The sequence below is a fragment of the Dreissena polymorpha genome, chromosome 14 (genome assembly GCF_020536995.1).
Source record: "Dreissena polymorpha isolate Duluth1 chromosome 14, UMN_Dpol_1.0, whole genome shotgun sequence".
In the NCBI taxonomy this organism is placed as follows: Eukaryota; Metazoa; Mollusca; class Bivalvia; order Myida; family Dreissenidae; genus Dreissena; species Dreissena polymorpha.
In genome coordinates, this window is record NC_068368.1 from 41662645 (window position 1) to 41675296 (window position 12652).

Sequence of the window (12652 nt, forward strand, 5' to 3'; positions counted from 1 at the left end):
TGTGAATGTATTGCTACGAGTAGATTGATTGTTAGAAGTAAAAGATTGAGCTTTCATCAGATGGCATTTTTATGTAAATTAATCGTAACTCCTCACTTGTGTTGTCATCAAGTCAGTACACTATATATTTGTATGACAAACTCTTTGCTGCCAAAAAGAGCAATTTTACAAACAACTGCGCAAGACCCTTGACATTTTGCCAGTTTTGAGCAGATCAGCACTATGGGCACTAACAAGAACATGAACTATGAGGACCTTGTGAATGTTATATCAGAGATTGTGTTGCTGCATAGCAAGAACTTCCATCACCCTTTCCTGGCTGATCTCAAGTCAGGATTCACGTGAGTACTGTACTTTACCATGTACTGCATGAGACCATGTGAGTACTGTACTTTACCATGAACTGCATGTGACCATGTATAATGCCCATTATTACAGTTATGGATATTTATGATAGCTCATTGATATTTTTTGCAAATAAGTTGTAAGAATAGAGTTGTATTAATATAAAATGGGCACCAACTTTTTAAATTAAAATTTTGTGGTTATACATTTTCGCGTTATACATTGTAAAAAAACAGTATACCGTAAATGGAAATTCAGGAACTCTTTCAAACAAGCTTTTTTTGCAGGTGTTTTTACACTATTCTTTTCTACATCTGTTCATTTTTATGCCCCCGGTAGGGTGGCATATAGCAGTTGAACTGTCCGTCAGTCTGTCCATCCGTCCGAAAACTTTAACATTGCCCATAACTTTTGCAATATTGAAGATAGCAAACTTGATATTTGGCATGCATGTGTATCTCATAGAACTGCACATTTTGAGTGGTGAAAGGTCAAGGTCATCCTTCAAGGTCAAAGGTCAAATATATGGCTTCAAAGCGGCGCAGACTGGGGCATTGTGTTTTTGACAAACACATCACTTGTTCATGTAGATTTAAGCAAAAAACACATTTGCAATGCTTTGAAACATATAAACTGTTTTATTTCACTGTGAACCGTCCAATTTGATTGTCAATGCTAAACAAGCCATGTGCTGCGTTAAACTCCAGCTGCATCTGAAGAAGGAGAAGACTCAGATATTACCATAGCAAAATGCTTGGTCTTAGGCAAGAGAACTATTGTAAATTAAGTGCAGTGCAACTCTAATATGTTGCAAACACAAAATACTTCATCTAAACACAGTTATTTCATCCTGATTGCATTTAATGCAAATTTTAAAACTTTTAAATTAATCTCGGTGTTTGTTTGAAAGATATTGAAAAATGCTTCTCTTTAATGTTTATGGTTCTAAACCCTTTACATTTTAGATACCCACTTTGATGGGTGTGTAGTACCTTAGAAAATTAACTTAAATTAAGGACCTTTCTCACTCGCTTGAAGTTTTAAAGGCTTTATTACCGACCTTAAGATACTGATGAGCAGCAAACAGCATAAAACATGAACAGTTTGCAAGTAACTTGCAGGCTGTTCTAATCTCTTCTGGTGGCATTTAGCCACTGTCTCTGTGCTTCTGAAAAGTAAAAAATTATAAAGTTTACAGTTTTTTTTGCCATAATTAGCCATATTCTCTAAATTTAATTAAAAAAATAAATGAATTAACTTAAGAACTTGTGTTAAACAGAGTTTTTGAAGATATCTTTATTTAATGACCTATTCATATTAAATTGGGATTAAACAAAACAGAATTGGATGAAAAAAAGATAAACAATATTTCCCTTTTATGCCGGCTCCAGGTACGAGTGTGACACCATCCAGCACCTGCTGATGGCCCAGATCCAGATGTCAGAGGGTCGGTTCCTGGCCTCACTGTTACAGCTGCACCAGGCTCACAGCAAGCTCACAAGCTGGGGGTCTGCAGCACAGGCAAGGGAGGTAAGCTGAAGAGTTCTCTCTAGTGAGAGTTGTATTTCTTTGAATATCAGAGGGCCTGTTCCTAGCATCCCTGTTACAGATGCACCGGGCTTACAGAAAGCTCACCAGCTGGGGTTAAGCTACACAGAAAGGGGGGTAAACTGAAGAGTTTGAAGAGATTTGTCTGGTTGGAGTTAGTTTTTTTCTATGTCAGGGGTCGTTCTTGGCCTCTTCAGCTGGAGGTCAGCTGCACATGAAACAAATGTAAGCTTCTCTCTGTTCCGATTTGTCTTTCTTTGAATCTCAGAGGCATGGTTCCCTGCTCAGCTGCACCAGGCCCAAAGCAAGATCACCAGCTTGGGGTCAGCTGCAGAAGCAATGGAGGTAAGCTGAAGAGTTCTCTCTGGTCAGAGTTGTCTTTCTTTGGATATAGAAGGGTCGGTTCCTTGCTTCTTTGTTACAACTGCACCCCGCCCACAGCTAGCTCACATGCTGAGGGTTGGCCGCAAAGGCAAGGGAGATAAGCTTTAGAGTTCTCTGGTTGTCTGGTTGGAGTTGTCTTTTTTGGATTTCATAGGTTTGTTTCCTGGCCTCCCTGTTACAGCTGAACAAGGATCATAGGAAGCTCACCAGCTGGGGGTCAGCTGCACAGGCAAAGGAGGAAAGCTGAACACTCTAGTTGTAGTTAACTTTCTTTGGATCTCTTTTACAATAAGGATGTTGTGTTTAGGGGGGAGTTGGTTAACTTTCCTTATAAGGGAGTAAATACAAAACTGCATATCCATCTCAGGGCATTGAATAAACCAAACAGTGGCTTGATCAAGTGGAATAATGAGCACAATCACCCTCTTGTTTGTCTATAGTTCTCGACCTGTTTTGCTATTATTTATACATTTGGTGTTGTTGTTGTGCCTTCCTTTTTTGATTGCATCTTTCCTTTCCAAGGAGAGAATCAATGATATTTCAATGGCAGTTGACCTTATAATTTTTTACACAATAATTACCGGTATTATGTTCTTTAGTTTGGCTGGCTAGCTCTGTTGCTAGAGCGCAGGACTACAAATCCAAGGTTTGTGGATCCAATCCCCAGCCTTGCTACATAAATAATGTGGTGATTGGTCATTAAATCCTTTGTGGATTAAATGCCCATCCTGGCGGGTGATTAGTTGTTAAATCCTTTGTGGATTTAATCCCACCAGCCTTGCCAAATAACTCATGTAGTGATTGGTCATTAAATCCTTTTTGGTCTCGAGCCCCAGCCTGGCCACATAACTCATGTGGTGATTGGTCATTAAATCCTTTGTTGATTCAAGCCCCAGCCTGGCCACATAACTCGTGTGGTGATTGGTCATTAAATCCTTTGTTGATTCAAGCCCCAGCCTGGCCACATAACTCGTGTGGTGATTGGTCATTAAATCCTTTGTGGATTCAAGCCCCAGCCTGGCCACATAACTCGTGTGGTGATTGGTCATTAAATCCTTTGTGGATTCAAGCCCCAGCCTGGCCACATAACTTACCCCCCGGTATGTGGTGATTGGTCATTAAATCCTTTCTACAGCTATTCTCCCCCTATGTCTTATTCAAGTATGGAAGTTGTCAATAACTTGCATAATATGTAACCAAAAATCCAAGGAAAACTTCTTGTCGGTTAACTGATCCCCTTGACATTATTGAAATACTTTTGAAGACAGTGAAAAACTCAATGAAACAAACAAATATGTTTTGTTTTATGCATTATGCTTACGAAAAGATAATCACCACTTTAAGACTTAAAGGTCTAACAAACATTTGTGTTTAATTAGTTGAAAGGCCTTTATGGTACCAAAGTTGCCATAAAAAAATATTCAACATTTTTATACTCAACCTTTCCTCCATTTTGATTGCAGACGACCAAGAGAGGCATGTTCGGGAGCACTTCAAAGACCGTGTCCTCCTTGCCCGCCCTCTTTTCCTGGTTGCTAAGATACAAGCACCTGCTGGTTGCCAAGGTGACGTTGTAGAGTGTAGCATCCCAACATAGTCTTGTAGCATTTATCTTAAATTTACATGTTAAAACTGCTGTTAATACATGAAACAAATATGCATGAGTATGCTCAGCAGGTGTGATTTGACATAATTTCATTGAGTCCATGGGACAACAATAATTGTGAGATATAGATGTTGTCCTATATTTATATTCAGTTTTAAACATTTTTTGTACAATTTAAATGCCTCCTTACTATATGAATATACCTATATTATAAAAAAAAGTCAAAAGTAATTTGGAAGAAACCCCCACACATGTTTACACTTTTAGATAGTATTCAGATGGTGTGGTCAAATTTTACAGTAAACATGCATATTTTTGGTTGCAATAGGCATGGAAATATTCTTCCTTGGCTGTGTCCCATGGTTGCAACAGGCATGGAAATATTCTTCCTTGGCAAAATAATCAAGTAGATATTTTACCGCGTCAATGTGAACCTTGCATATGCTTTTAATTCTTAATTTTTGGTAATATCAATCTCAAAAAGGTTTGCGCATAAACATTGTTACATACAATGAAGACCACTTTAAAGTTCATGACTTAGAAAGCTTTATCGAAAAATAAACTGTAATGTACTTAGATAACAACTGTTATAATTAAGTTTCTCAATTAATATGTTTTTGTCTAAATAGCTTTTCTTATTTTCTTCTGGTAGGGTCTTTTATTTTCCTATGTCGAAAACTTTTCTTAAAAAAATTCAACAAAAGAGGACGAAATGACAACAAAAGATGCAACCATTTTATTGACAACTGTGTTGTTTTACTATGATATGAGTTGCGTTCTGAGAAAACTGGGCAGAATGCATGTGCCTAAAGTGTCATCCCAGATAAGCCTGTGCAGTCCACACAGGCTAATCAGGGATGACACTTTCCGCTTTTATGGTATTTTTAGTTTCAAGGAAACTTTATTAGCCTGTACGGTCTGGGATGACATTTAACACACATGCATTAAGCCCAGTTTTCTCAGAACAAGGCTCATATAAATGTGTTTTTCAGTTCAGCCTGTATTTCTATGAAGTGCTGTCTAAGCAGACAACATCAGCAGACATGAGGAGTCTCTCCATGAAAAACTGTGAGGATTATGTGGCCAAGTATGTACAGAATGGGTAGAATTTATTGATGTTTAACCCTTCACCACTTAGATAAGTATTTTGACACATTTGTAGTCATTTAGAAATTTACATTTAATTAAATACCTTTCTTACTAGATTAAAGTTTTAAAGGCTTTATTACCAACCCATAGTTTCTGATGAGCAGCAAACAGCATAAAACCTGAACAGACTGAGAGTTACTCGCAGGCTGTTCTGGTTTTATGCTGTTTGCACATAGCCATTTTCATGTTGTTTCTTAGTGGGAAAGGGTTAAAAAACATGCATTCAAAAGAAGTTATTGATTTTATATCTTTTTCTATAGTTCTTTTAGTTGACTTACATACCTAACATGCATTCTTACTTTCACTGATTCTGACCTCCTCTAGTATTGCACTGCCGCAGTACATATGTAAGTACTGTATGTACGTTTTTGCAGACCTGTTTTAACAGTTTTTTGTTTCTTCTTCAGTAGATACTGGTGATTTTGGGGTTATGATTCAACGTTAACAAGTTGTTTTATGTGTTTCTCTGCTTTCACAAACAGTCCCTAGCCAATGCTCTATATATGAACAGTGCTCTGTGAAAAGGCGTAAATTGTCGTCCCAGATTAGCATCTGCAGTCCGCACAGGCAAATCAGGGACGACACTTTCCACTTTATGGTAGTTTTTGTTTACAGAAAGTCTCTTCTTATCAGTTTAGGTGGAAAGTGTCGTCCCTGATTACCCTGTGCAGACTGTACAGGCTAATCTGGGAGGACACTTTTGGCACATGCATTAAACCCCCTATTAACAGAGCATGGCCCATATGTTTTGTACAAGTTACATCATCTCCTTCTTATTCTCTTTGTGTTGTTTGACTATATATAATTGTCCTTTAATCTGTACCTTTTTGCTGGCCACTTGCTGACATTGCCAAGTTACCTCAGTCTGTATTGTAAAAAGCTAGAGATTATTTTATTTTTGTACAATTACTTCCTTTATAAACTGCATTCGATTCAATCATAAAACATGCATTTTGTGCTTTGCATACACAAAATTCATTTAGTTTGTGCATTCCATAAATAAAACATTATGTATTATGTGCTTTCAGTTAAAATAAACACCTGTTTTCTTTGCAGTCCATTAATAAACCCCCATATTCTGCTTTCCTGTGAACGACACATGTTTTGTGTGCAGTTCTTAAATAAACCCCTGTATTCTGTGCATTCCATAAAGAAACCCAAGTAGCATGTACTATAACCTTTCAAAAAGCCCCAGTATTCTTAATTTTTCTCATAATAAACCCTTTTCTTTTCTTCATTCCGAAACATAAACCCTTCATGTGTTTTTCAAACAATGAACTCCTATGTTATATGCTTCAATTATACCTCATTCATTCCAATAAACCCTTTCCCACTCAGAAGCAAAGTGAAAATTGCTATATGTAAACATCTTTAAAAGAGAACATCCTTCAAGTAATTCTCAATCTGTTCAGGTTTTATGCTGTTTACTTCTTATCAGTATCTAAGTGTTGGTAATGAAGATAGTAGAATAGGTCTGTCATTAAATTAGATTTTTATAAGGTCTACAAAAACGTCAAAATGCAAATCTAAGCCGGAAAGGGTTATATCTATTATTGTACACATTCCATACAATTAACCCCTGTATTCATGTGTTTACCCTTGTATTCTGTTTGTTTTCAGGATTTCAGCATTCCACAGGAAGTCTGATGTGGCCTATATCTGCCTGTACCTGGACTCCCAGGGGATGGCAGAGCCCTTTAAGGGGCTGGGGTACCATCACCCTGACAAGCCCCCTGCGCCAGATGGGTACCATGCCATATTCTCCTACCCCGTGGTAAATTCATGTTATTTCTCTATAATGTTAAATGGGAGTTTAATGCATGTGGGTGAAGTGTCGTCCCAGACTAGCCTGTGCAGTCCACGTAGGCTTATAAAGAATGACACTTGCCATTTAAACTGGACTTTTGTCAAGTACAGTTTGCCTTTAAGCGAAAAATACAATAAAAGCAAAAAGTACCGTCCTTGATTAGCCTGTGTGGACTGCACAGGTAATCTAGGACGACATCTTTTGCTCATGCATAAAACTCCCTTTTCACAAAGTAAGACTCGTATTCAATGAGCAGAGAATGTTATGGACTCTTATTCACTCATTTGGCACTATTACTATGAAAGTCATTAATCTCAGACTTGGTTTGGATTATAAATACCGATCTCAACGTAGTCTTACCTTATTAGCGTACCTTTGTGAAATCCCAATGGCATTCATTAATTATTGCTTTACACTTGCAATGATGGTAGGGAAAGTAATATAGATTTGGCTTTTGATGATGATGATGATGATGATGATGATGATGATGATGATGATGATGATGATGATGATGATGATGATGATGATGATGATGATGATGTTGATGATGATGATGATTAAAAAGACCACTACAACAATGGTGGTGGGGATGTCCATGGTTGTGGTGATAATTTTTATGATGATGATGATGGTAGTAATGATGATGATGAGAAGGAGGAGGAGGAGATGATGATTATAATGATGATGGTGGTGGTGGTGATGATGAGGAGGAGGAGGATGATGGTGATGCTGAGGAGGATGATTACGATGCTGAGGATGCTGCTGCTGCTACTGCTGAGGATGATGATGAGGATGTTTTGTTTCAGGATATCCCACCCCTCCACTGGCCGACCATAGAGCCCCTGCTGTCAGGGGACAAGGACCCGGATCCAGACCGGGTCAGATCTCACTGTGATAAGGTGAGCCACAGGCAAGGCAATGTGTGGTCATGTGTACGCATAGTTTGTCACTGCAATGTTTACTCCATTATATAGGCATGTTTTAAGTAATGATGTGCTTTGAAAAATCCATGAGAAATTTTATATTTGATTTTCAGTTAAATTGTTATCAACCAAACTTCTTCAACATTTTCTAATAAGGTACATGGTTGGTTCCAAGCTTATTTAACATTTTCTATTAAGTAAGGTACAGTACACGGTTGGTTTCGAGCTTATTCAACATTTTCTTCTAAGGTACAAGGTTGGTTAATGTGAACTTTTATGTATTATTTCCAGGTAAAACAGAGCACATACTTTGTTGTGAACGTGGAGCCACGTATATTCTTAACAGTGATTTGTGAGACAAAAAAATCAGAGAAAGACTCAAATATTCTCAACTTTATGTTAGAAATGTCTACGATGCTACGGTGCATGAAACACTTCAAGAGTTTAAAGCCTGGCGCAGCTGTTGGAGGGTCCAGGAAATAGACACCTACAAGATGCAGTCTCTGTGCTTTGATAGTTTTTAGGTGTGAGAAGTAATTTTGTTAAAAATGGGATGTGACCTATTTTATAATAATTTTTTGTTGAAAGATTTTGCAAGCATATTCATTAGGTCAATATTTTAATTGATTTTTGTTTGATGGTTTGTTGTTTATTTTAGCAAAAAGAGTAACACAAGATTATTTTTTTTTGTTACAAAAATGACAAAATATATATCAAAGTATATGTTATTAGCAAATAATTAATCCTCAAAAAAAGAGAGGTTCTACTGAGTCATGTCTTGAATATGGCTTTTTTAATTAGATAAATGTTGTTATGCCTTTTGAAGAAGAGGGGGTATATTGTTTTGCTGTATGTCTGTCGGTCTGTCTGTCCGTCAATAACTCGTCAACAAATTGACTGATTGGCTTGATACTTAAAATGTGCATTGGCCTTGGACAGTAGATGACCACAATTGAAATTGGAGTCACAAGGTCAAAGGTCAAGGTCACTGTCACAATAAGTGTGAAAATCTTTTCCGAACATTAACTCTTCAACAAATTGACCGATTGGCTTGATACATCCCATGTCTTGATACATCCCATGTTCATTGGACTTGGACAGTAGATGACCCCTTTTTAAATTGTTATCGTTTGGTCAAAAGTCATCGGCACTGTCACAATATGTGGGAAAATCCTTTCTGATCAATAACTCATCAACAAATCGACCGATTGGCTTGATACTTCAAATGTGCATTGGCCTTGGACAGTAGATTACCTCTATTGAAATTGGGGTCACTAGGTGAAAGGTCAAGGTCACTATCAGAATAAGTGTGAAAAATGTTTACATCAATAACTGGTCAACGTATTGACCGTTTGGCTTGATACTTCACATGTGCATTGGCCTTGGACAGTATATGACCCCTATTGAAATTGGGGTCGCTAGTTCAAAGCCCTGTTTGGGGGGCATATGTGTCAGACTGCCGAACTCTTGTTTTGTTTTATTTGCCAACCACAATCTATGAAACAGTGTCTTTTAAACTGGAATCCATTGAATTTTTTTTTTATGATATTAAGTTACGTGTACTAGTTTAGGTCAAATAAAATAAAATGCTTCCTGAAAATTAAGGTATTTTTTTTTAAAGATAAATGTGAGAAGTGTTGTTGAAATCTTGCATTATGTTGTTCTGCATCTTTGTATACTAGTACCATGCGCAATGTGCATGATGAACTATTTAGGACTATCCAACATCTTTTATTTTATAATATGTGCTTAAATTGTGTATATGATATCATTATTTCATTGTAAATTTGTTGTTGATGTATAGAATAAAGTTGTATGAAATTACATTTTAATGTCGTTTTTTTCAATTTTAAATCGACCCACACGCCAGGGGCTTTAACTACTTTTGCTTGTATGTATATAATTGTATTATGATGCGCTGTTACTGTGGTAAAATAATTGTTAACTTTTTGTGCTGTTAAGTCGAAGTTTAATCACTGCTGTCATAGCAACTGATATTATTGAAAAAAGTACCGGTACATCATATTTTGGTATTATAATGTCCCATGTGTGGAAGTGGGGATATATTGCTTTGTACCTGCTTTCTGCAAAGTATTTAGAAAAGGTTTTGATCTACCATCACTTTAATATGATGGTTATGTGTTATAGATTTTGAAGGTCAACATGTCAAAGGTCAATGTCACAGTGACTCTCTATATATAAATATATATAAATAAATATATATTGGAGGAAAGAAAGACGGTCAATGTCGAGGATTCAGTGGCCTTTAACATGAAATTCATTACCGACAGTGCTTTACCCCACAAGCATCCATGTTGGTTTGCTGGTAGCTCGGGCGACAAGAAAGAATCCAATCAACAGTTGAGTTGAACAGGTGGAAGGTTAAGGTAACGGAATCATAAATACTTTTTTCCAGTAACCGGATTGATTCCACAGGGTTCGAAAGAAAACTTGGATCTTCAATCCTCCAAGACTTAACCCTTTCAGTGCGGGAACCGAATTTTGAAGGCCTTTGCAAACAGTTTGGATCCAGATGAGACGCCACAGAACGTGGCGTCTCATCAGGATCAAAACTGTTTGCTATTCTTATAATATTCTTTGAAAAAAAATCGAAGAAAATGCTAATTTTAGAAATTCAGCAGACGACATTTTAGCAGACGACAAATTACCCAGCATGCAAAGGGTTAATTAGTATGCTGCTTATTTTTGAGATAAAGGAAGAAGCCTCTCAATTTTGAGTTCAACCATAAGGTCATATGAAATAAAGACCGTTTCCACTCAATATCAAGAGATCTCTTTATATATTTGCCTGAACGTGTTTACGTTGTTTTTAGATGGTCGCTTTAGCGACCGTCTAATGTGCATGATGTAAAATTCAGGTCGATACGGCCTGGGTATGATTAGCCCAATTCCCGCTTACACTACGCGCGAAGAAAGAGTTGTATAATTTATGCAAGAGGTTTGAGTTCTCCAATGATGTTTATTCACAAATGGAAACATTATATTAATATCGTGTTAAATGCAATAGTTTCGAATGGTGTTTTATAGAAAAGAATTTAAAAAAACAATGATCGTATTGCACGTGTCGCGGAGGAGATTGTTTATGAATGATTAAAATAGTCCACTTTCTGCTGCGTCTGCGTGACGTAGTATTTTCGCTCATCTCATTCATAAATCTGAGGCTGGCGATAAACAAAGGGGAGTCCGGGTGAGTCCGCACTAGTATAAGGTTACGCTTGTTTATATTCACAGGTCTCAATTAATAACACGTTGACCACGAGTTCAACAATTATTACCGGGATACGATAGACAACATAAAAATGATTCATTATCGCTGAAACTGTTAAAAATCATTTAAATATAACAAGAATATTCTCTTAAAAATGTAGTCTCGCTGTTTTGAAATAAGGTTTGGAATTTTGGTTTCTAAATAACTTAATTAAAAACAAAAGTTTAATTATAGTGTTTTTTACTTTTAGTCGCATATTTACCGCATTATAATGTGTGTTATAATAGGCAAACCATACATTAGTAAAATTCAATCTGCCTTCGCACATAGAAGGAATGGGTCAATTAGGTGCTGCGTTTCCTTTGCTTACTTCAGTTAGAGGTCAATTCTTTACGTAAAAGCAATCACAAGGCCCCGGCTTCAGAGGAATTGCGGAGCGTTCTTACATAATTAAAGTCGTAGTCGCATGGTATTTGCGTTTAGCGTCCTATTTGGTCACGTGGTTCTTTTTCGCGGGTGTTTTGGCATTCATGATATGAGGCTATTATTAGATGCGCCTGTCGATAAACAAAGGAAAGTTTACGGGCGATAACAACGCAATAGGTTACGCTCTCACATACAACTCAATGACGTAGTACAGGTCGTAAATTGAGAGATTTGGGAAAAAGTTGACGCTTATTTATATTCTCAATTTATAAAACGTTGAACATAAGTTCAACAAAAACTTCAGCGATACGATAGACTAAAAAAAAACATAATCGCTAAACCCGAATATAACAAATAATTTATAATAATAATACGAATGACCTGTTTCATAACCTCGTTGAAGCTACTACATCGGGTATTTCTGGAAAGCGTTCTTGGTTCTCAACACATAGCGGCGATCTTTTGTATTTACGGGTGCTAGCAACGCAATAGTAGAAGCTTAGTAGAAGGTTTAGCTTGTTTATATTCACAGTTCTCAATACATTGACAGTTGGATATGAGTTCATCAATTACTCAGGCATACTATAGGCAACCTCGAAAATGCTTTATAATCGTTAAACCGAAAACAACTAAATATATTATATTAAATATATTTATAACAATACATGTCTTTTAAAAGTGTAGTCGGCGTATACGCCGACTTTAAAATAAAGTTAGCAATTTACTTTTCTAAATAATTGAATACAATTAAACAAAAGTTAAACTATTGTGTTGTGTTTTTCACTTGTAAGCTGCATATTCACCGCATGAAATGTGTGTTAGCATTGTCAAACCACACATTAGTGTGAGTAAATAAAAAATATACTACGGGAGAGCACTTCATATGTGTCCTCATATGCCTTGTTATGAGTATCTTTCTTCATTATCGAAATATATCGTATGTTTATATTTGATTTAAACGCAGTTTTCTTTCGTCACATTTAAATCACACGTCAATAGCGCCGTCATGCGAAAATGGGTCTTATGCGTTTCGGCAAGCGTTTGTTAAACCCAACATGTGCTCTTGCGCAGTCAGGCCATAGGCGACGCTGTTCGCTTTAAAATCACTCAATATGTTATGTTTCTCCTTACCAGAAGGAGGGATAGCTGAGTGGGCTATTTATATGAAGGGCGCATATGGAATAAGACCCATTTTCGCATGACGAGGGTCATTACAAATCTCATTGCGAATTGAA

At 36.9% G+C, this 12652-nt stretch overlaps 1 protein-coding gene across 7 annotated transcripts in view; it reads left to right on the forward strand.

The window, feature by feature from the left end:
* The window catches only part of LOC127858496 (KICSTOR subunit 2-like), a 217081-nt gene extending 207493 nt beyond the window's left edge, over nt 1-9588 (forward strand). For 4 of the 7 annotated variants that reach the window (XM_052395685.1, XM_052395690.1, XM_052395687.1 and 1 more), the window contains 7 exons: nt 204-341; nt 1737-1875; nt 3741-3842; nt 4876-4970; nt 6653-6806; nt 7646-7738; nt 8054-9588. In XM_052395685.1, the coding sequence (XP_052251645.1) occupies nt 204-341; nt 1737-1875; nt 3741-3842; nt 4876-4970; nt 6653-6806; nt 7646-7738; nt 8054-8245 (913 nt within the window). In that variant the 3' untranslated portion in view covers nt 8246-9588. The remainder of the gene's footprint in view (nt 1-203; nt 342-1736; nt 1876-3740; nt 3843-4875; nt 4971-6652; nt 6807-7645; nt 7739-8053) is intronic. The other 3 variants (XM_052395688.1, XM_052395689.1, XM_052395691.1) reach the window with 2 other exon arrangements.
* The last annotated feature ends 3064 nt before the right edge of the window (nt 9589-12652 follow it).